Source organism: Lathamus discolor, chromosome 6 (genome assembly GCF_037157495.1).
Source record: "Lathamus discolor isolate bLatDis1 chromosome 6, bLatDis1.hap1, whole genome shotgun sequence".
Lineage (NCBI taxonomy): Eukaryota > Metazoa > Chordata > Aves > Psittaciformes > Psittacidae > Lathamus > Lathamus discolor.
Window position 1 is genome coordinate 78,846,892 of NC_088889.1, and position 26,248 is coordinate 78,873,139.

Here is a 26,248-nt window from a genome sequence, read left to right on the forward strand (position 1 = left end):
TTTCTCATGTATAGCACTGAATTAAACTGATCTCTGAAAGAAGATTCCCATGGATTTTCTGTAACACCTTTTCCCCCACCTTGCATACCAGAACTGTCGAAAAGAAGCCCCTCCAACAGGTGTGTTGAAGCCCCTCCAACATATACTCCACCACTTAAAAGGACAAAGTTTTTTAAAATTACATTACTGTGTCTCAAGCTACCTGCTTTAAAGGACTGATCTGACTGATGCAACAGCTGAAAGGAACAACATGGAACTTTGCTTTCAGACTGCCTGAGGCTGAAAGGAAGGCCAGGTATTACAGGTAAACTATACACTACAGAAAAATAAATACACAGATAAAAATGATACTATAAAAAACCCACAGAAACAGAGATTTTAACAACTTTAGTAAGTTAAGTAAGATAAGTAAGTACCAGAGTACTACCAGTAAAGAAACCAAACTGCAAATCTATTTTGCCAGCCAAAGATGAGTTTATGGAGACAGAGAACAGACTATAGCTTAACATAGCAAAATTATGGGCCACTATGGGATGGATTTAAAATTGGATGGATGCACAAATGACTGAAATTATTTTCCTAGTTTCCATGAGGACTTTGTGAGAAGAATCACATGGTGCTTCTTACAAATCCCCTCACTAGGACCTGCCTGAGGACTTGACAGTTTACAGGAAAAGACAAGCTGAAATGGAAATAACAACTTAATTAAGCATTTCTTTCTCATGAGAAGGAAAACGACCTTAATTAGTATGCTTTTACTTACTAGAAGGAAACTTTGTGGACAACATTCAATTTTGTAAAAATAACTTATGAGTTATCATATACGGAAAAACGGAATTCTGTGAAATGCTGAAAATGATAAATGAAGAAAATCACTATCGTTTTGTTTTCTATGAAAAGTCATGTTAGGACTTTGTAGTGGACCAGTGGGAGGGACAGGTGGTGTGCCAGCCAGCCAGCTCACCACCACAGCCACAGGCAGCAGCTATGAGGGACACTTTGCTAAACTTCGGAATTACAACAGCAGTCTTCAAATGAACATCTCACTGGCAATCCCTATTAATGCTACCACATGACATAGTCATGTTTCTGGAGTGTTCTAGTTTACTATAGCATGAGTATTTCGAAGTCAGGAAAACAGTCTTAGAAAGGCTACTCAGGAAGAAAAATCTAGTGTTTCGTAAATATTTTTTTCCAGTCCTCAAGCAATACTTCACTTACATGGTGTCTGTTGTGCATCTGCTATGTATCTTACACAGTCTCCATTTTTAGCTGTCATGTACTTCCTCAGTAAAGGCTTTCTTTTACAGAAGTGTATACTCAGAAGAAAAGCAGAGCTATAACAATCATGCCACTGGTCTTACTGTTTACCATTATCTTCAAAGTTTTAGGCTTGATTTACATTGCATTCCTTCCTATTTGACTTTAATTGTCTGCTTCAAGTTGTCAGGACATAACTATATCTTAGATTTGCATTGCATTAGGGGATCTTTTCCTTTCTCTATTGATCTTGTCTTATGGAGTAATTTAACTCAATTCTAATTTTCTTTCGCATGCGGGGTGCTCTCTATCCAAGGAAGTGAGTTATGTGTATTCAAGTGGTGCATCTTATGAATCTTGTTAAGCTTTACCGCCTTATAGCCTGCACTGATGGAATATTTAATCACAGAAATGAGTTGGCAGATATGATGTACAATACAGTTAAGCCTTGCGGCATGTGTCTTCACCGGCAATTGAGAAGCGGGTGAATTTGCCATTCATCAGAGCCATCCTGACAGCTTTGTATAACCTTCTGTTTTTCTACTTATTTATGAAGATTAAAGATACTTTAAATCAACAGTTTCTCTGAAAATGTATCATCTTTATTTCAGAAGTGGCCAAATTTTTCATCATTTATTAGGAACTAAAGAAACTTCTTGCACATCACTATGAAAGTGATGGTTCAATTTTAACATGACAATGTTGGAGACAATAATTAAACCAAATAACCAGAATTCTAACTGTCTTAAAAATTGCATATCTAATTTTATAATCTTCAAAAGTGCAATTTCTTCTTCTCTAAATAAGGTGGTAGGTGGGAACCAAAAAGGTAAGATATGTCACAGCATTCTATTACGGCATGCAGGAGCTGCATTGCTCTTCTACTGTTTCACTTTCTAATGAGATCTGCACAGAGCTATTTATTTATGTGCTTATTTTTAAGGAAATTGCTGAAAAGAAAGTTTAAATGTCTAAAAAAAATCATCTATTAGTACAGAAAATAAGCATTTGATATGCATTAAAATTACCAAACCAAAACAAAGAAGCTGCCTGTATGTATAAACAGAACAACAATATGAAATACATGAAGTAACTTGATAGAACTTTCTGCATACGTGTAGTGGAATGCATGTAATAATTCACAAAATTAAATTAATACTCTTCTAATGGTAATTAAAGATTCTCATTAAGAAGGGCAAACACCTCCCTTGTGTTGGCAATAAAAATGCACTTGGGACTTTAGGAGGTTATACAAAAAAATCAATAACCTGCCATTTTATAATTAAAAGACAAAATAAATGTTAAGGAAAAGTCCAGTAAATTAGGAAAATTACCTTCAAGAGAGATTGAAAATATTGATTTTAATTTACAAACTATGTGAACTCTTCATGCCCTACTTCATGAGACAATTATAAGTCAGATTGTTAATTCTGCATACGCATTAGAAAATTGATTACTGTACTATGGGAATATTATTACATTTGTCATTAACACAAAGTCATTTATATAAAATGACTAATAACTCTGACTTTCTAATTTATGCAGGTTCAGGGCTGGTTCACTAACTACTCAAATGAGATCAATGTAAATTCCTGTTTTCAATGTAGGCATACATCAAGGATGGAAATAAATTTTGCCTGCATTAAAATTCCAATTCCATGAATGCCAAGTTAGTATTTTTATTAGATGGTGCCACTTTTATCCTAATTGAAACATTTTTATCTATCTTAGAAGATGGCACTGGATGTATTACAGGCAGCTATTTAAACATAAATATCTGTTTGTAACAGTAGTACTATTTAACAATTTTTATCTCTTGGAGCCCCTTGAATTAATGACAGTTTTTCAGCTTTGAAGAGTGGAGGCTTGAATATCTATGAATGGACACTCCCCAGCTTCTGTGGGCAACCTCTTCCCATCCCTAAGCACCATCTGTGAAAAATGCTTTCCTAGTATCTGCTCTATTTGATGTAAAGAATGTATTCTACAATTAACTCTTTATTCTCCATTACCCAAGCGTGTGACAAGAGATACTTTTTGTTTTTAAAACATTGTCAGGTATTTGTATCCAGTATACATGCACCCAGACAACTGAAAACCAGATCCAAATGTAAAACTCAAAAATGGAAGACTCATGTATGATTTTGGAACCTAAAAAAGGAAGGAAGGCATCTTTATTCCCTATTAGAAACATTTGTATTTACTATGATTATTTCTGACTTAGATGTAAATTATTAGCTTTCAAAAATGGTGTATGGGTTGGTTTTTTTTTAACTTCCTAGTGATTATGTTTACAGGCAGGATTCAAATTTCTTTAAATCAACTGGGTTTTGGGTTTCACATTTGTTTTCAATACTGTTGCTAAAACGCATTTAGAAACTGTTGCTAGCCATGACTGATTTCCAGCAGAAAAAGCCTGTATCTCATCAACTCCAAATTGTAATCAGAATCAGAATTTGGTCTCAGTGAAGACTCAAGTGGTAACATAGATTCAAAATACAAAAATTCTGAGAAACGCAACAACTAAAAATAAAATTTAAAGAAAAATGTTCAATAAAAAATTGTTAAAACAGATTCTCTATACCTATCTGTGTTGATGTACATGTATATACAAAAATACATAGATTTTTGTTGTTGCTGCTCACTAGGCTTAAATAATTTCTGGAGAAAGTGACTGTACTGAAATATAAAACATATATAAAATAAAATCTTATATAAGACTGGGATACTGCAGTACATTTCATGTTATACTATCTACTCTCCAATAAAAGATATTCATATATCTCAGTATAAACTTTAGTAGGCAACTTAAAACCCTGCAATACAAATCTGTACATGACTTGCAGATAATGTGAATCGAAGAAACCAAACCTCACACCAAACGCATATTCTGTACTTTTGCATGTTTCAAAGAGTATTAAAAGAAAACATGGCATGGACAATTATAGTGTAATCCTTACCTGCATAGAATTCTGGACTATAAACTGCACCAACAACTGGATTTAATTTCCAGCCTGCAGCAAACATAAAAACATAATGAAGTTAATATTGCAATTAGTGATAATAATAATTTTTTTTAATTTTATCTTTGGCTAGAGGTATACAGATAGAATGGCTTCAAAAAGGTCATTTTAACAAAAGTTTTATAGGCATTTAGATTACTGATCTTTAATATCAGATTCTGAAGTATATGGCAATACGTAACGAAACAAGGCATTCTTTAGACATGTAGTATACTGGAGTAAACTATCAGGTGCGTTAGCTTGGCTGCAATGCAAAGCTGCTGTGGATTTATTGCCTGAAGTTACAGAATTGAGTCAGAACTAATTCGAGTACCCCTGTATCATGTGGCAGCAGAGTAGACCAGCTCTTTCTCATTGCATTAACTCTCTGGTTACAAACCAGAGAGGCCAAAACAGTTCATCTGGTGGACAGAAATAGCAAATGAAATAGCAAAGGTTCCAAGGAAATCAAATAATCTGATAATTCAATTCTACTCTGGGAAAAATGAAAGTTTAGACACCATGTGACAATGTCTGTTGTGAGCTGAAAGAGATTTGCACACTGTGGGATCCCAGTCAAACATCAGAGACTTTTGTTTCCATTTGCATTTTTACATCAGGCTGTCTGTACTGGAACAGGACAATTATAGGCAAATACCAAAAGCGATTGCACCGCCTGCATTTGCAGCCGATAAATGCTGTTAGCATATTGCTATAAAGTAGCTGGCATGTAAGAAAATGCTGCAGTCACATTCTGCAAAGCTCCTTAGTGGTACAAATGCAGCCCCTGACTATGTCTTCAACAATCCCTGTCCTCCCACAGCTAGCATAAAACTAAAGCCCAGCACCAACAGATATTCTGCGGCATGTTATGGCCAAACTCCAACAAATTGCTGTTGTGTCCTCAGACCCATGTGGCTTTTCCAGGTAAGACTGGAGTGCCCAGGCTCACTGCAGAAGCAGTGCCTGTGTTCAAAGTATATGTGACGCTAAAGAGCAGTGCTGAAGGAACTCAAGGAGAAGTGCAAGAGAACAGCAGAAGAAAACACTGGCAAACTCAGCACTCTCAGCTGCTCTCAGTGCCAATTACTGCTGTTTTCTCACAGGTAGATCTGCTCCCATATAACTCCAAACTCCACAGAACATCCCCCATGCACACTTTTTTTTTTTTTTTTTTAAGAGTTTGAACAATTATTTGAACTAGAGGGACTGAAAAATTAGGGGTTTTCCAAAAGCACACTTGAATCAGCAGAGTGGGAAGCACCATCTGTAAACGGGAATAAAGAAAAAAAACTGAGCAAAGGCATTTAATGAACTCAAGACCTGTGGTACTTTAAACAGATCCTGTAACTAAGCTCCTGGAAACAAAATACAATAAGACACGGACAGTAAGACTTATCAAACTCAGAAGAGCCAAGATTATAGGATTTAAATGCAAACTGTGTTGAGGCTTGATTCTGCTCAGTAGAAAAAAGCACAGTAGAAGACCATAAAACCATAATGCATTATAAGAGTGATATAGTGTAATACAAAATCTCAATAATAATACAGAAGAAGACTATTCCTATCCTTTAAAAATACTGCTATCTCTATCTGATGCACAGCAACCATTTACCAGTACTTAACTGTTCAGTACCAGAGCTGAAGGGTGTTTTTTAAATGCAACCCATAAGTTCAAACAGAGTAAAGAGCAGCACTGCACGCAACCTGCTCTGATAAAGTAATTGCAGTTGCTATACATACCTAAAAGACAATTACGGGAACTGAAAAGTGGCCGACCAAGAAAGGCTAAAATTACTTTCCTCTTAAAAATATCTCACCTGACCCTTCAATTTTACATACTACAAGAGTATATTTAGGAATGTCCCGGGTTAACCAATACTCTTAGCCAAATGTTGTGTGATAGAAAATCACCCAAATTTTGGAACTCTCAGTAGATATCTTACTTCATAAAGATTAGGGAAAATTTAATATTTCACATTCATTACTTCCTCAGAGGACCACTGATCAACACCACCCAGAATGAAAGTACATATCTGTCATATTACATATCTGTCAGCTTTTGCTGTTAAAGAAGCTGACGGAAACTTCTCAGCTAAGTTACACCAACAGCACCACAATTTGTCTGAGAGAAAGAAAAGATCCTGGAAGAGGCAGATTGCTCTTCACAGCTGAAAGCCACTCTCATATTTCAGTTCCTTACCTCTCTTACAGTAATGGCTGTCTCATCTAACTTTCTGCAGCTTATACAGGAAATACTTCATTCATCATGAAAATAACAGTAATTAAACTTAACTTTATCTTGTCAGCTAGCAATGTGCTGGCCCATAGCTGTGTGGGTTAATCAAGTGTGATAGTAGTTGATGTCTCTGAGCAAGCAGCTGCCAAGTAACCCTACTTCAGCAGCTGGAGGAGGCAAATTCTCTGCAGTGGGTGTAATTTTGTGCATTTTTCTTACTGACATAATATTAATCTCAAGTTGAAACCATAAAAGCTCAAAACTTAAAAACCAAACAAGGAAACAACCAACCCCTCTGCCTGCCCCCAATCCCTGTACATTCATGCAGATAAATGCTCATAAAGTGTGCTAAAGGGAAGGAAATAATCATACCACACAGTGTAATAAGCGTGGTAGGAAGTGGGGCATGGCAATGCAGAGAGGACTGTTTTCATTTCATAGGCCAGACAGGCATGTGTGGCTGGAGGAATGCTCTGGTGGGAAAGAAGCCCTGCGACATGGTTTGCTTGCAGAGCAGGGAGGAAAGGGCCATGGGAGGGAATTTAACTGTGGTAATAGTCACTAGCTATGATTTTGAATCTGAGTTTAGGGCAACAAAAGGCTCAAACTCAAGGCACCCCAAGTATAAAGTTTAAAACACATTTACTCCTCTACTGATCTCTGTTTCAAGTTCCTCATGTATTACTGAGGTTCTCTGAATATACTTGCACGTAATTCTCTATTCCCTACAACACTTGGATGAGCACCCTGAACTGCAGTATGGGCAGCAGAAGAGAAAGGATGAGCTGGAACACACAAAAATGTCTCCGAAGTATTTCTGCCAAAAAATAGAACTCCTGACACTGAATTAATGTGCAAAGAAAAGGTAGTTCTAGCTCCAAAGCACAAGATGAGGTATCAAGATCATCCTGAGTGATAACAAATACGCACTAAAAACCTTTTCTAGAAACTGACCGTGTACTAACTGCTCATTTTGGCAACCATCAAAAGTCACTGGAAAGCACACTTATTTCAAAAACCATTTAGGACACAAAAGCAAGCCACTTTTTTGAGTGAAGCTGCATATACTTTTTAAAAGTCTAGGGTTTTGTGCTTTAAAATCTACTGACTTTTCCAATCATATTTACAACATGAGCCCTGTATTCAAAGAACCAGCAGTGTTCAGGAATGAAACACAAAACAGAGTGTATCTTATTTTCAGATTACAATAAATATTAGTGCCTGATGTTTTCATATAATATGTGGCCCAACTATGTTTTGAATACCTGCCAATAACATGTCAGTCACCATAAACTATTTGAAAACTAAAGGCACACATTAAAAAAAGAAGCAGTTCTGGAGAGAGAGGCATGTACAAACAAAATGTTTCTGGCTATCTGCCTCATATGCTCATAGAAGAACACAGAAAAACTAGCCTTATATTTTATTTAAAAGATGAGACCTTTACTTTAGACAACAATAATCTTTAATATTCAGCTATAGCACTGGTTAATTCCTGACAAAATGATAAAGGACTAGAATCATACAATGTCAGGATGACTGATAATACAAGCACTGATTAAACTAAATGAAGCACCTTGCATGTCTACACTTCATTCCTTATCACTTGTAATGATTATGTAAGAAGAACATGATCCTCCTTTTGCATTTATTTCAGGGGACCACAGACACTAAAACTTTAAAAAAAATATGAATTACAATCAGTTTGTCTTTGTAGATAACCATCAAAAGGTGTGCAAGAGAACATTCCTACATGCCTACCATCCTACCACCTTAAATGTATAGATTCCCAAACACAAATGATGATTTTTATGAAATGAACAGGATATTCCTACATTTGGTGAGATCTAGTCGAGATGGAACAGGATGGAAAATGGCAGACAAAACACTTCATGTGGGAAACAGCAGATTTCCATCATTCTGGTGTTGGATATTAATAAAAGATGATGTATGACCTAAGTAATCCTGCAGTGCAGGACACAGAGGTGAACCTCCTCTAAAACCAGATTCCCAAAATCCTCATATCTCAGTTTCCAGCCTCCCCTTCCCTCAGCACTGGATATGCTGATATGTAACATGTTATTTGCCAGATTAAGAGTTTTGTAGCCTTAGGGTAATATGAATACAAAATATACATTATAATTTATGCCAAAACAACTCTTACCCCTGTATCATTACAACATAGCCAAGTTCATAATAACATATACATACAGTTAATTTAGCTTCTTATTGCAGCAAAATCATGCGATCTACTCAAGCTTCATGTTTCTTATGATAGATTCACCGAGATGTTTTAAAGCCAGTAAAAAACAAGATTCTCCAATCTGCATCATTTGCCAAGTTCCACATTAACATACAAAATGAGGAAGAAAGCAGTTTCTGAGATAGCATGAGGAACTTCAGACTCTTCCTGTCCAGTTCATTTTAACGAGCTCAATTATCACATCAAATGAAAATCATCACTGTATTATATTTTTACAGTGGTAAGAAAAAGTTTTGGCTCTTTCATTAAAAATAAAGCCATGGTGTGCTCTGGGTTTTAGTAAAACCTCATTAAGGAGATCTCAGATGTAGAAAATAAGATCCATTGTATTTCAAACTGGAAAAGAGTCTAGTCCATCTGTGGAAACTTTTACTGATGTATGTGTAGATGTCATGTGCTTTCTACTGGATAGGAAAAAATAAATTAAATTGAAAAGAAAATAATTATAACTACACAGTCTAACAAAACTGGAAAATGCACTTGTAATTCAGTTCAATTAATGTATTATTTTTTGACATTGCTGAGTTATGAACTTGTGAGAATTGTCTGAACTAGCAAATGCAAACAACTCAAGCACATGATCAAACACTACCAGAAGAAACATTTTTCAAATGTATGGCTTCCAAACCTCTCAAATATCTGTGAATTATTTTTCTATCATTAATATGCAACAGTATACTGATTTAGGTCAGTATTAGAAGGAGGTTTTTTAGATGGCTTGGAATTTAGATTTTTCCAGGAAAAAAAAAAAAAAAAAGCTGGAAGTGGCACCCAATTACAGTTTGTCCTTTTCTCGTAACAAATTGTGGAAGGAAGACAGAGAAAATTATCTTTGGATAGATGCTTGTCTTGCTACTAGAAAGTATCTCATGCCTGACAAGAGACATTCTTCTTACTGGTCTTCCTGCCTCCACTATACAAGCAAAACTGAATCCTCTGATTGCTTCATTCATTGCAACATTATCACTACACAAAGCTGGAAGAGAGTAACACTTTCCTATCAATCAGGTGTATTTCCCTACACGAAAGCCACTGTAGTTAAACACTCAGATTCCAATCAGGCAAAACGATGCTTGCGATACCCACACAGCTGTGAGTTAGCTGAACTACACATAAACAGAATTTATGCCGGGCCATCTCATTTCTTAGGTCACTGAACAAAGCTGGAGACTAAGGAGATGCAGGGCATGAGGACTACCACCCCTCATGAGTAGATAAGTCCACACGTTCAGCAGAAGAGTGAAGTTTCACATGCACTGACATCAAAACAAAGCACTTGAGAGCTCATGCACTTACCATTCGTGTAAGGGTTGACGGTCTTTTTATTTGTCATTACACGTGCTGTTGCATTATTTACCTAAGCACATAGAACACTGGATTAGAAAGGGCTATAGGGAGGATCCATGTTACTATCAAATGCATGCATTATTACTGCTATTAGTCATGTAAAAAATAAAATGCAATTTAATTTATAGAAGGCAACAGGTGCATAACAAAATCATACTATTTATAATTACATTTACTTTCATAACCATTTTAACTTACAAATCATTTCAATAAAGCAACATCATTTAAACTTTAATAAAAAGACATTAAAAGCAAATTAAAAGGTATTGCATAATTTAAGACTTAAGAGCATGCTTGTATTCCATGATAACACTGATACAATAAATACTCAGAAAAAAAAATAAGATTATATGAAGGAACATGCAGTGGAGTAGAAAGGAAAGAGACAAGGTACAAGGAAACAAAGAAAATGTCAAAAAAGGGACAAACGAATTTTAGCAGTGTGCAACATAACCCTTTAGAAGAGAAGTACCATTGGAAAAGCAACATCTAGCATTCAACACTTGGAACAAGAGCCTTTTTCATTGCAAGAATTAACAAAATCATTCAAGCTTTAAAATCACAGCTAACAAAAGGATAAAAAGAGGGTGCATTATTTAACACAATATGGAGTTAACAATCTGAGTAAGATGTGCACGAAGTCATATCCTCAATCCAATCAGTGCCTCCCAGGCTTGCTTAAAACGTACACTCAATTACAGGCGTACCAATATAGAAAAAAATGTAGCATCAAGAAAACTTAATACAACAAGTCAAAAAAATTCACGTGGTATATCAGCGCTAAATACGTGAAACGGCAGATGGACTTCTCCACTTACCATTCAGCACCATCGCCAGCATGGGTATGTATACAGTTACCATGGTTACTGAGAGTTTGGTGAGGGCCCTAAGCGCTACCGTCGAAGGGGGAAAATGAAAAGGCAAAATATGCAACATCTTACTCAAAAGACGACAGCATTTTCAATTGGTATTTTTTTTACTCTAACAAATACGACTGAGGCAGTATTGAAGGGGATCCAGTGGTATTAAAACACATTTGTCTTGGGTTTTTAATGGACAGGAGAGGCTCAGGCCAGCCAGCCAAAGTAGCCTGATGGCTCCATTGCAAATTAAATGTTAAAATTGGTTGATCTCGTCAGGATTTGTTTCTTTTTCTTGTACATCTTTTGGATGCTTCTTTCCCAATCTGGATATTTTGAAAGCCACTGTGGATCCCGCATCAACCCTGCAGCAAAAAAAAAAAAAACAAAACAAAACCAAAAAAACCACCTTTTGTTTGTTTTTGTTTTGTCTGTCACACTTTTTTTTTTTTTTTTTGTTCTCAATTTTTTTCTGTTTTCTTTTTTTTGTTGGCTGGTTTTTGGAATCTACTGCACCCATTGATTTACAAAACATTCAAAATAATAACTTCCAAAATATTAAAGCTTTCATTTGCTTGTTTGTTCAATTCTTTCATCCACCTTTCAGCAATAATGATAATAATAATAATAATAATTATAAAAGAAATAATAATAAAAAACCCAAGTAAGGCCAGATTCTCTGTCTTTATATATAAATATATATATAAACAATGGGAAGGGGGAAGGGGAGCACACAGAAGACACCAATGATGCATCTGAAACAACAAATGAGAGTGAAGCAGACATTTAGAAAAAAGATGAAAAGGAAAATATTTTGAACATGCACCTCGATTTTACGGCCCTCTACCACGGTGCCGTGTAATTTCTCCCTCGCCCTGTCCGCATCAGCACTATTTTCGAAAGTTACGAAACCAAATCCCTGCATGCAGGAGGGAGAAGGGGGGAAAACAACATGCACATTATTATTTCAGTCAATGACCACTTGTTTGCTTATGTTCTCTCTCTTTAATTTATTATTTTCTTGTCCTTGCTTCATTTCTGTAACATGCAAATTAGAAAAATTATAATTGTATTGAGATGTGCAGTAAATAAGCGACAAATGTGAACAAATTTTTTCTGTCATCAGTTAGATAATACCCTCTGAGAAAGTCAAAGAATGATACCAAAAATACCTATCTACATGTCACTACAGAGGAAAATAAATCTAACAATAAGAAAATGAAATTAAAATAAATTACAGTGTCTTCACATAGAAAAAAATGAACTAATGAGAAAAGAAAATGAACCACATTTTAATGACATGCAGATATCTCAATGAAATAAAAAACATGTGCACAAAATTCAACACTGAATGTCAATATACTCTAAAACATTGCCTACTTTATCATGCTGTCGTGATACTAAAAAACATTGTTCCCATGCAACACTAGGGTAACTTAAACTTTTGTCAAACTATACAGCCTTTACTTATTTTTTTATAAAAGAAAAAAAAAAAGAAAACCACCAACAAAACAAAAGTACTTTTAGAAAAAAGTAGAAACTTCCTTGTATTAACAGATCAAATAAAAATCACATGATGTGAATAAAAAAGAAACTCTGATAAAGGAATAAAAATGTAAATATTTTGAATAAGTTTAACTGCTTTATTTACTACTTATGTATATGATTTCCCACACACAGAACATGCAACTAGTAAAACTCCAGAATCTTGTGTTAGTGGGACAGCAGAATACTTAACAAATAGGAAATACTGCTTATGACAAATGCTTTGTTTTATAGTATAAGACTAAGCAAACATTCCCAATCCTACTACAACTCTTTATTGTGCAAAGTTAAATTAAACCCTTTACAATGGCAAATAGCTTGAAAAAAATTCAGACACTGAAAGCCATTTTGGAAACATACACCAACCCTTTGAAGTAATTCTTATGTTGGCACTACAATGCCTTTGCATGCTTTCCCAAAGGTACCCAAACAAGTAAGTTCCTACATCCTTGGTGGTTCATAACAAGAAACATTTAATATTATATACAGCCGCTTCATACACGGGTACTGCTGCACGTATTTGGAGGTCTACTATAACCTTTTGCTTTCCTGCTACTTAAGCTTAAACTGAGTTAAAGCCTTCCTCTGCTCCGTTCCTCAGCAATAAGCCATACATCATGTCTCCTCATTCTCCAGTCTATTCACTATGTTTTGTGGCCAGTATTCGCCCGCTTCTTCTCTGCACTTCTACCTATCACGTACATAGTGACTGATTAAAATAAAGGAAGAAGGAAAAAAAAAAAAACCAACAACAACAAAAAACAACACAAAGGAAGGGAAGATATTTATACATTTGTTTACTCAACAATTGATGAAAAAAGTTCAGAAACTATAAGGATCATGATACTGGTTATTTGGATTATTTTACCTACTCAAAAGAGTACATTTACTTATGTAAATTTATAACACAGAAAGGAACATTTATACAGAACAGTTTATGTTCCATGCTTTTCAAAGTTGCTTAAGCTTGAGCTCAGACTATCAGCAGTTCCACTTTGACTTTCTCAAAACACCTGATTCCACCTACTTTCTCAACTCTGCCCTCCACAATTTTATCACAAAGCCACGATCTTGCTTGTTACAAGACACAGACGATGTAACTCTCTTCCCCAAAGCACCAAAGTGGTGAAAGTAAATTCCCCTCCTCAGTACCTAAACCCATCCTCAACTTCAGACTTTTATTTCTTCTTCAACTGCTTCTTCTCATCTTACGTGTAAAAAAAAAAAAAAAAAAAAAAAAGGGGCTCACAATTTAGGATTCCATTAAGAAAATTTCACAGCAGACAACATCGCTGAAGCCATCAATCTGATGAGCCTAGCTCTGTGTCATAGCATCAGTTCTCTCAATTCTAGCTATTTTCTCCTCCTCCTTCTCACTGAGCAGCTGCCACTTCTCAGAATTGCAATAATTTGGTAGGAGTTGTTTAGGCAAAATTTTGATTCAGACTTAGCTCACAGCACTACCAGTTGTTTGTTTTTTTTTTTTTTTCAAACAACTGAAAGATAAAAACCTAATTATATTAAAAATTTTGAAGAAGATATAAAGTAGAGCCACAAGCTGAGATAAGACAGGAACTTCAAAGATTCTGAAAAGAATAGTCATTGTAAATTTTTAATTCCTTATGTTGTACTTATTATCATAATTAACTATTTAAATTAAGCTCTTATTATTTATGCAAATCTGTGAATTTAGCTAGCTGACACTGAAACGCCATCACAGAACATAGATTCATTCATCACACATTCAAATACACAAACTGGTTAACGTGAATTTTAAAGGCAGGTGATTCAACCGCTACTTTAGCTCAGAACACTATGTATTTTATTAACAGGTTACTTTCTGCATTTTATTTTTGAAGTCTGTCGAATGATTTAATAATAGCCAAGTTAGTATGTGAGAACATTCTGGTTTAATTTGGGAGGTGCTCTGCAGTTCTTATTTGAAGAAATATGCATTAATATACTACATACTAGATAGACAAATACATATATACACAGATTTAAGAAAGTATATATGTAGTATACAGCTGTATAGAGCATTAATTTAAAACTGTAAAAAAAATAAACGGCACTTTATGTTCCTGTACCTTTGTTCATTTGCAATTGTGCCTGAGACAAAGGCATGTGCAGCTCTGTGCAGAGTTTAAGTGTCACACCTGCAGAGTAGCATTAACAAGTGCACAGTAATGGAAGCTATATTTCAAATTGTCCTTTCAAGCTGAGAGTGGACGCAGAGAAAGGTAAGTTACCAGCAGTTTTTAATGTTACTTTTATCAACAGCTTCAAGAATTGTCAAAGGTAAGCTTCATGAACACAGGTTGTAAGAAAGATCTATATCAAAACAAGACTGAAATTCTTGCGATTCTTATTAAGAGTTTCAAAATTCATCAGTGTTGCCATACAATTCTAGCAAAATTATTCTGATGATTATTATTATGCCTCCATACACACAAAAACTTGTGGTACAAAATTTCTATTATTTTAGGGTTCCTTTTATGGAAAGACTCCCTTCTGTAAAATTATGTTATACTTTATGGTAGTGCTGCAGCACTATGGTTTTTGAATATGCAATTCTTAACTATTACGGCATGAAAATAAGCTACTTCTCTGTTTTTGCAAGAATCTGCTTAAACAGTATTTATCAGAAGAAAAAGAAATAAATAAAACCAGAAAAAAAATTTAAAATCTATCAATTCTTTTCCGCCAAACTGCAGCTAGAAACAAATATGAATCTTGATCCTGCAAACTTTTTTTACCTGTACTCAGTTTGAGACCACTTAGTAGTCCTTTCAGTTTCAGTGGGATTTTATGAAAACATAGATAAGCACTGCCAGGAATGGGACTTTAATCTGGTGCATCTTAAATCCTACAGAATGGACATGAAATGATCAGATTAAATAAATTAATAAATTAAAAAAAAAAAAAAAAAAAAGACAACAAAAGTTCCCTTTATTCCTAATCCTGTTTTCTAACTTTTTATTTAATTGAGAGAATCTAAGGGCACTCTGCAAATCAAAATACTATGTAGCTACGCGTGAAATAACTAAACAAGATGAGAAATAGCATATATAAGCAATGAGATGCATCACAGAACTGCTTGTAGTACCTTCAGCAGTTTAGAGCCAGTCTGGATGCACCAACACAGCACTGGCTAGTGAAGTAGAACTTAATAGCAATAGGCCTTAAGAGTCTCTGTCACAAAGTGTGTAACTGCGGTAAGTGACATTACAAGGCGGCCTAGCAAAACCTCCTCCTTCAAAATCCTTTCTAGGAGCTTGTTTTTAGCACAAGGCTCAGAGATGTTTTCACTACTGAAAGATCACTATTAAAAACCTCTCAATTCAGAAAAAAACTCCTCACCCCATCCCTTGAATACTTTTAAAACGCCTTATGTTTATGCAGTCCTATGCAAATGTGGTAGTTAGAAGTCCCACATATGTAAGATTTAATGGGTAAACAAAAGTGCAAACCACCACCAAAACACATGTACTCAGTTCCACTCCATCTTCAACAGAATCAGTCAAGGTGGCAAATGTGGGATGTCTTTTGAAATTTATTATACCCTCCAGCAGAAGCAGGTTTTGGACAACCCACATCTTTGACAAACATTACTGAAAAGCAGTAACTTAATGACGATAAATTTCAGGCAGGGTAGGAGATTCTGAGACAGAAAATTCCATACATTTAGGTTGTTTGCTGAAAAAGTAGTAAATATTCCAGCTGGGTTTGGGCTAGCAGGCAAGGGTATTCATGAATGAATGAACAAATAATTTTTGAATATAAACCAGGACACTCCAGCTAGTCTATTAAAAACAAACAAAAAAAGTGATGCCTTTAAGTTTAGAATACAAACACTTTAAGGGAAAAATAATACAACTAAAATATATCTGATTTAAGAGAGATTTGTGATATATCTGATTCTTAAAAGAAGACATACTACAGTATGGTTGTAACAGGAAAAGAATTTCACCACTAATAATAAATCATATATGAAAGCTACAGGAAGACTGAAACATTGTTGGATAGACATTCTAGTGTGTCTGACATGGCAGGGATGAAAAAAGTTATCATGCATATGTCATACACATAAACCCTGATAATGCAGCTGATATCACAGGTGAAGCATTCTGGGCTACAGTTTTTGCACCAGGTAACAATGTTAATACAGTCATAGCCATCCTACCTTGCTTTATTTCTTAAATATCCAACAAACTGAAGTATGCATTTAAGGCAAAGTAATTTTCAGAAAAAAATTAAATGTTTGCAATACATTAAGAACTCTTTTAATCAAATAAATGTTAAAATAGATTGTTTTCAAAGGGTTGGTGTACTGAAGCTTTAGCTAAAGAGGAAAACATCTGCACTTAGATAATCTGCAACAATTGTATATTTTCTCAGCTAATTACTAAAGAGGATAGTTATAAGGTATCATTATCATCATTTATTTCAATAGGGGAAAAAAATACCTGTATTAATACAAACCTGCCTACAAATATCTGTAAGTATGGACTCATAACATAAACAAGATAATTACCCTTGAAGAATAAAGACAGCAAAATTCAACATTCCCGTAAAATAGATGACAGTTTGGAGTAGCTAAAATTACCCCCTTCAAAAGATACAAAATGATTTTCATGCTGCTTAGGAAACTCAATGACAGCTCAGAAGATGTTTCCACTAACACAGAATTTCAGACATTACTTTTTGCAGCAGTGCAGTTGTTTCCTTTTACTCATATAAATATTTTAAACAAATTTTAAAATTCCAGAGGTGAATTAAACTGCTTACCTTTGAGCCTCGCTCATTAAAAATAATTTCAACATCTAAGATTTTACCAAATTGCTGCAAAGAAATAGAAAAGTTACATGAAAATATGGTAATTTCAACACTTCTATCTTATACAGTACAAATGTTGGTTTCAGAAAATGGTGTACCACATAAAAAAGTTAAAATAATATAAAATCAAATATAGTCAAAGGTATTTGACTATTTCAAAGACAGTCTGAAACCTTTGTTTCAGAAGACTTTTTGCAGCTGCTTTCCAGGACAGTGTGGTTACTTCTGCTTTACAGGAATAACATTAAACCAACTGGGAGTTTTGGTGCATGATTCAAGGAGTGAAGATTTCTCTCCAACCTTGCTGAAAATGGATAACTATTACTCCCTAAGCAATTCTTGTCTTAATAAAGTCTAATTTGGAAAACTGGAATGGATACTTCCTCGTTGGCCATTTTTCCTTGCTCAGAAATGCATTTCTACCATAATATTAAATGTTATTACTATTGACACTACAATAGCACTCACAAACATCTAGGCATTGTTAACATACAGAAAACTTGACCACAGCTGCTATCCCAAAGCAAAAGGCTTTATTGCATTTGTCCAAGTAAAAGAATACATGTTTGACCCAGGCAGTGTTTAGTCAGAACACTTTCTGATATGACATATTTCGTGATGTGACACTGTAGTTTATCAGTGGGTCATTTCTGTTGTTTCATATGTCATTAACATGCAGTGTGGAACAGTGTTAGCACCGATAAGTGACACAATATATTAAAGAGAAAACCAGAAATTAGAGGCAGGAAATTAAGAGTAATCTAGACAAAAGAGTCCAAGTCACAACCCACTATATTCCAGTCCTTTAAGATATAAACACAATTACAGGCCAGAAAGGACAGTATTCCTTCTCTAGCTTATTAAGGTGTTTCAATGTGGTTACGTAAAATCAACCATCATTTCTTATCCCTTGGCTTTTTTTTGGCATTTGCCATCTAATCCATGTTGTAACTGCAATTTTAGCCTATAAGCAGACATTGACTTAATGTTTAAATAATTCTCCTCTGCTGTATTTAGGTCCATGTAAAAATATCATCTGCTACATGTGTAACATGGCCAAGATGCAGCATTACCATACTTCCTATCAGATTCAACTCACATCTGCAGAAATTCCATTTTTTCAATTCAGAAGCTAAACTTTTACTGTTACCAAGTCATTCTAATCTGGAAAATTCTAGCCATTCTTCAGTGTCAGTCTTTTGAGACCTAAGACTTAGAAATACTGAAAAGACATGTATTTTTTATTCAGTTATAAATTACTATAAAACCTACAAAGAACCCCAACTTTCAATTAATCTACTTTCAACCAATATAAATCTATGTTAAGTGGCTTGTTTAATTTAAATAAATTTGCATATTTTCTTGGAGGGGTTAATTATTATGACTTCTGCTATTTTGCAGATGAGCTGTAACCTGCATTTAGAGCGGGTTGATTGTAGCAAGTCAGATATGGCAAAATAGTCACTTGCATTTCCGAGTACTATACCAGGATTCTTTTTCCAGTAACTGCTTCCTTCACTTCATGGAAATAAATATTGAAAGCCACAATGTCTTAACTCACATAGAGAAACATTAGAAGTATTTAAAAATCTGAACTAAACATGAAACATGGAGAGAAGTATAGTGCCATGACGCTACACTAACAAACTAACACAGAACAGAATTAAATTTTAGCGAGTCATAAATAAGAAAGCAAGAGTAACACAAACACTTAAGAGTACTAACTTGGAAAAGGAAAACCTGGGTACTAATAGCTGATTAAGTACCATTACTAGTTTTTATTTAGTGATGTTTTAAAATAAACCTAAGAATTCTTGGAACAGGGAGAAGAAACCTGGTCTAATCTGTCATAAGCCTAGAATTGATGGCATGTATGAGATGTTGGAAACACATCCAATGCACTTAAAGGCAGATAATGGCCTGAGTAAAAGCAAAACTTGAGGGACATACAGAAAAAGACTGGCAAAAACTTTAGAAGCTCACAGAGCTACAATACTTGTGGGGATGGATGAGGATTCCTACTCCTGGACTTCCTGTCTACATTCATCCCATGTCTTGCTTATACAAATTTGGGTCCCTTGCTCATGAGGTTAAACATTTACTATCTCACATCATGCTCTCCAAATACCAATAAATACAGGCATATAAATCCAAATGTGTACAGCAGGAATCTATATGCATTCAATATTTTAAGTCAACATAAATAGCTTTTTCTGAATGTAATGCAAAACAACATAATACATAGAATACACCCATCTATATCACATACAGAAAAATCAGGAGAATTTCTTTTCCCAGTTTTGACTGGCAAATCAGATGTTTGGTTATAAATAAATGAAAAGGGAATCTTTACTAAAAATGTTTAAACAGTCTAAATCAGAAATACTGCTGTCACGGCTACCTATAATATAAAATACCTGCAATGCAAATATTTATATATACATAAAACTAGAAAAGAGCATAAAGAAAGAAATAAGAGTACTTACACCAAACATTTGTCTAAGATCTGGATCCCGGAATCTGAACGGTATATTTGAGACATGAAGCCTTTTTGGCTGTGATTTGTTTTCTGTGTTTTCAGAAGATTGTGTCTGTTGCTGGCCATCGGTCTGTGCTGCATCATCTGTCTGCTAAAAAGGTAAAGCAAAATAAAACACACTGTAAGCAGTTCTGCTATTTTTAGTATAAAGTGGTGGGCTTGAATTCTCAAAAAAGACTAAAAAAGGAGTTAAATCTGCTCAAAGGTGTTGAAGAATACTAGAGGTTGTTCTTTAATTATATCATACACAGCCAAATTAATCACTGTGTACAGCACACATTCACTAGAAAAAGATTTTTCAGAGGTATGTAAAAACAGCATAGTGTTTTCTTTTGCATTGGTAGAAGGGATTTGTAAGAAAAGAGAAGGAAAGAAAACAGTTGAATTAAACTATGAGGATCATCTTACAACTGTTACTCTCTCTGTCCTTCCTCTTCCTTCTGACCATATTCATCTTCCAAGTATTCATTTTCCTCTTGTGTTCTAATGTTCCAGTTCAGCTTATCTTTCTGACTTCTTTTCATTAAAGCAAAAGAAGAAATCTCCCATTTTTAGCTAGTATCAAATTTCTTTTAAGAGATAATCATTAAAGCAAAATAGAAGTGGTTTAATAAAATAAACCTTACCACACAGTTTTAGTACCAATAAGCCTGTTAAGAAAGAAGCAAAAGAACTCAAGCAGAATAAATCATTTACATCAGCAACTACATATAAATCTAATCCTAACAAGTTAAATTCAACATCATCTTCCTTCACAAATGCAAATGTGCTCAAATACTAAACATGGTATATAGCTGTTAAGAGACAAAAACATGTTCCATGCTAATCTTTTGCTATCTGAAACCAACTAAAAACCTAAAAAATTAGATTTGAGGTAACTGTTCCATCCATAGACACCACAGAGATTACTTTGTAACTTCAGGCCTTAAAAGGAGAGAAATATGAAGGAAATATGGTATATGAGAGCAGGTGGGGACTGGAAACTTGAAATACAACACTCCAGATGAATTTAGGGTCAATTAGATGAAACTGAAGAGAATTAAAGAATTCTAAAGATGCTGTGTAGCTTCAGGAACAGAGGGTGTCCCTTGAAGAAAATATATAATCGGCATACTGTATAAAAGCAAATTGGAAAAAGTAATTTCTGCTCATCATAGATGATGAGAAACAAGGAGTAGGAGGTTTGAACTGTGCACTATTAGCATACCAAAACATTAGAAGCAACTTCCATGTGAGAAGCTGAACAGATATATTGCCAGCAAAAACTCAGTGAGGTTTCTGAAGACGATGCTACAATGAAGGAGCTACAAATTATGGGTAAAGGGAGTAAATCCAAGCACTGTTATTTTCTGGGTATTTCTTCTGGATTTTACCACTTTTGTTCACAGAAGCCTGAAATTTAAAGCTGCAGCAAAGAATGTCCCAGAGTTTGGGCAGTGAGGACTGAAAATCAGAATCTTCAGAAAATCATCAACATCAAAGATTCATACCTGTCAATACTCTTAAAGAAGTCTGTGCCAGAATTAACATAGCTAAGCCTTTTAAGATGTATTAAAGGGTTTGAAAATGTAACAGTCTCTTTAGAAAGCATAGTATCATCCAGAAATCTATGGATGTGACTAGGAGATCTGGAGAAGGATAACTACAAATTGAAACTGGATTGTGCCGCTATACAAAAACTTCCAGTAACACCAAGGAGGTAAAATACACAGAGGACAGGCTTCATTTTGTGAAATCCCAGAAAGGAAAGTTTCAAAGCCCAGTGGACTGAAAGAGCTAAAATGCAATTTACCTTACACATACATTACACATTTCAAGAGAATATTTTCATTGCTAGAGGATCTAAAGACCGGCGTTTGATATTTCTTCAAAAATTAATTGAAGTTAGTATAGGGGACTATCCTTGCTACATCTCTGCTGTTTTGTATGCAATCAGACTGTTTTCTGGTTCCTATTCTACCACATATTTGCAATTATGAAATACTAAAAACATTTAATATATGGTAGTCTTAAAACTTATAATGAAAGCTATAAATACTGCACACAAAAGTAGAAGATCAAACACTCACATACACAGAAATAAATTGAGATTAACTCCTGTAACTTCAGTGAGCTACTGAAGGCTTAGGTGTTAAATTAAAATTGAAACTATTCTTATAGGTAACCAAACCCAAACCAAAGAGGGTGTTTCATAAACATTTTTTTTTTTTTATTTCATAAAAGATACTTGCAGTATAAATACATGGTATACATTGAAACCAAATCCATTATCAGGACAGTTAAAATAAAATCTGTTGTTTTGTACAGAAATTCTTTATCTTTCCCAATACACTAAATTTTTGTTTCCTTACCTCAGATGCAGAAACAGAAATCTTGTATTCTTCAAAAGACTTCACTCAAGTTCTTAAAAGACTTGACATTGAAGTCAAGTTCTTAAAATCAGTTAAAATTAGAATGTATTTATTTTAGCCAGCCTAGCTTTTCCACAACTGTCACTACTACCAATTCTTCTGTTTTCACTGAGAGGAGGTTAAAGGCAATGAAAAAAAACAGTTATGCTGCAAGTTTTTAGAAGCTGAGTAGTTGAAAAGGTTCCTTCTAACAACTGGCAACAGGCAGTCATGACTTTATAATACCTGTTGTGCAGTGACTGCCCAAGTGCACACAGTGGCCCCCGCTGAACTCCTGAAGGACCTGTCAAGAGTGTATCTAGTCCTTAAAGAGCTGTTGCTCCTTCTGGGGCAAGTGAGCCCCAAGGAGTCTTAGATCCTTCCATCTCACCCCCAAAGCACACAGGATGCAGTGTGCTGCCTCAGGATCAACAAGCACTACACATTCTAAAATCAGATGAAATACTGTAATATACCCAAATTTAACTGAAAACATTTTTTAAAATATTTCAGCAAACAGCAGTAATTACCTTTACTAATCCCAATTTGCAGTATTACATCCCCAGAAATACATACTTCTGACTGGGGAGGGAGGGGAAGTATGCTTTAAAACCTTCATCTATCTCTAACACAAACCCATTTCCCAGGTTACTCCTGACTGGACACAAGAGTGCCATCTCCCATCCTTAGCACTTGTGGCACCACATATTATACATCAGAATGTTCAGCAAACCTGAAATCAGCAAGGGCCTCATGCACACTGTTTGGAAAGAAAAAATGATTCCATTCTTCTTCCCAGAAAATACAGATTTTCTGTATCTCTTCCATCTATTACTGAGAGCATCCAGATTCAGTTTGTCTCTTACACTGGAATTGTAAGCGTTACACTTCCATTGACTAATCTCTTCCATTTTCTGCAAAACAATGGTGGTGTAGACAGAATCTTTCACCCTCAAACCCTCTTTTAAACGTAATGAAATGCTGTCACAGAAGAGCTGTTGGCATGCCACTACAGAAAGAATGCTGTCTTCAATCTCAGCTTTTAGAGAATGGAATATAAATAGTAGGAATGCCTAAAATTGAACTAAACCTATTAACTCTTCCTGGACAAGCTGAAAATATGCTGTATTAGAATAGCTTGAAAAAGCTTTACCAAGTCTCGATCACTCTTCTATAACCTGTAACCAAATACAAAGCGGTTGCATATTTTTTAAACCCACACCAAGACTAGAGGAAGAACAGCCTAATTCTAGTAGGAAGAACCTGTAAAATATTTACAGGAAGAAAAGAAAGGGAAGAAAAGCAATAGATTATTTTTTATTATATATATATTATATTATATATTCGATGACTAACATAGATACTAAACTGAGTTCCTCACGTATACAAACCTGCATAATGGTAAAGTTCTTTACAATTTGAGTTTTAAAACACTCATCAAATTAAACAAAAAAACCAAACCAAACCAGAAAAAGCTCAAAACAGCACCTGCTTTTTCCTGCTGCACCAATCAAGTTATTTCTGAGACAGAAAGAGCTTGTGAATGTCTTCTAGGCATTATTTGATTAAGCTGACAATATTATGTGAGCAATGGCTGAATATCCACTATGCTGTACTTCTGACCAAATTGATTTGTGTAATGAACACTTGCTCTGTCTCTTCTCTAGCCTGAATAGGGCTCTTGATTTAACCAGTGGTGCTGGAAGCCAAGTGAATTTACAGCCCCCACAGTCATTCTCTCTCAATCTGGAGAGAATAGCAGCAGCAGTACATGAGCAAGCATAATTCAATACATTGTGCTATAAGTGCAGAAAATAATATCAGAGCTCTGCAATATACCTGTTTGATTTGATTTGTAAACCTGATAAAAAAAAGCAATCGAGAAAAGTTCAGCAGAAAAAAATATATATGCATCCTGCGCAAAAATATAACCAATACTGAATGTGTGCAAACAGAAAAAATCAGGCAGAGTAAATCTACTTCATACTTTCCTTAGATAATATTGCACATTTTCCATTTAAAAAGGATCTAGATTCTGAAAAGTTACCTTTCCATTAAAAAGTCACCAAAGAGAATAATTTAAAACTGAGTTTGGGACTTCCTGGAAATACCGTTTCCCAAATATACTACAAGCAGTGTACTGACAAACATGATGGATTTTTATCTTCCCTGTTTTCTTGCGTAGATTGTCTGATTAATTAATCATACTGGGTTTGAGAAATTTATATTCTGAAAAGTCCTAGCTCTTCAATGTGCTTCCCAGAAGCGTAACAACATAGAGGCAAAGAAGCTACCTAGGCAGATACCTCTGTACTTAAATGTTTACACATAGGTGTACACATGACAAAAATTCAATCACTGGGTTTTTTTACAACTGTGATAAACATTACCAGAAGTATTGGGAACTTTTGTTGTCAGCTGCATCTCTGTTATCCTTTTCTCATGAGTAAAGATCAGTAGTAAGGTCTTATTGCTTTCAGGATATTACAAGGTGAAATTATTTTTTCAAATTAGTTCTAAAGATAAAAATATTCTAAGTATCTCATACTGCAAGGCATGCTGCTCATGCCACATCAATTTATCCCCTTAAGAATCCATTTCTGAAGACAATGTGCACTGTTCTTTGTTCTGATCTAGTGCAAACTGCACATAGATGTGGGACTTGCCATTAAGCACAAAAAAATGTAACAGATTAATCATGACTGCATTTGGTAAAGTTACTATATTTCCAGTGTAACTGTGAATATTTCATATGCCAGGAATGCTTGGTTTGAGACACTGAGACTTAAACCCTCCATGGTCAACTCTGACCCTTCTTGTTCTTAGTGGTAAAATTCCTTTTTATTTCAGCTGGGTCAGAACTTCACCCCGATATTATACATATTTGACAAACTCATTTCACCATCCCCATTAACTTCACAGATTACAAAATATATATTATTAATGCTTTCATATCCTTTACAACATTTAGTACCCAAAGCATCAAATGAAAACAAACCAGAGCAATTAATTTGTCACCATACCCTTTGACAGTTCTAAAAAGAAACACACTAAGCAGCCAAGTCCCTGTTCCATGAGGCCGTCTTGTCCTGTCTCTAAAGCACTGAGCCATCACATTGTCTACTGTCCAGTCTATTAGTGCATAAGAGCAGTCCTCCTTCTATTTCACAACTCACAAAAGCATGTCAGATGTTCAGTTGTGTGTTCTGTTTATATTAATAAAATACCTCTTTTGAAGTTGAGACAAAAATGCTTAGTTTGCAGGCTGTACTGGTCTCACAATTGCTGTACATGGAATGGTGTTTAGAAACAAAGGAAAACAAAATAGCTGCTCTTCTGTATGACTTCATCCAAAATGCTAACTACCTAATGGAAGTATTTGCCTTAAGTTCTGTATCAGACAAAGAAGTTCACATTTCTTTTCTCTCAGACACAAGGGACCACAAGTAGCCTTTACACTATTCCAGTTCCACATATACTACATTCTGTGTTAAGTGCATGTGGTCTGAGCAGTAATGGAGCCTGACACCAGAGCTTTCCTGAGCAAGTAAGAATGACCCAACAACACAACTCACCCTGTCACCAACAGCAAACACTGCATTCTAAGTGGAGCCATGGCTCCAGGGATACTCAGCGTCCAGATCACCTGGCAGCAACAGCCACTTGTGGAAATTCCTTCCGAATGTGGGCAAGACTTGCACCAGCTCTTGACTCCATAGGCAGTGTGATTTGAGAGAAGTGTATCTTACTGAGTGAGGTGTGCAGCGACCTGCCTGTCAGAAGGGACAGGGTGTCAGGAGGCAGATGCTGTCAGTGCACCATTTGTAAGCCAGAAAAGATACCACCTCCCCACCTGGAATATTGTATGTTAGAATTCCCCAATGAGTCATCAGATACAATTTACTACCAGGAAGAGAGTGTAAGGTGGTTGACTCTGGCTGGGACATTTGCTTTAGATGTACTGCAA

At 35.2% G+C, this 26,248-nt stretch overlaps 1 protein-coding gene across 38 annotated transcripts in view; it reads right to left on the reverse strand.

Annotated features, from left to right (window-relative positions):
• RBFOX1 (RNA binding fox-1 homolog 1) overlaps nt 1-26,248 on the reverse strand; it is an 892,094-nt gene that overhangs the window by 77,295 nt on the left and 788,551 nt on the right. For all 38 annotated transcript variants that reach the window (XM_065683977.1, XM_065683981.1, XM_065683986.1 and 35 more), the window contains 5 exons: nt 19,839-19,982; nt 17,305-17,358; nt 11,798-11,890; nt 10,061-10,121; nt 4,221-4,274 (listed from right to left, as the gene is read on the reverse strand). In XM_065683977.1, the coding sequence (XP_065540049.1) occupies nt 4,221-4,274; nt 10,061-10,121; nt 11,798-11,890; nt 17,305-17,358; nt 19,839-19,982 (406 nt within the window). The remainder of the gene's footprint in view (nt 1-4,220; nt 4,275-10,060; nt 10,122-11,797; nt 11,891-17,304; nt 17,359-19,838; nt 19,983-26,248) is intronic.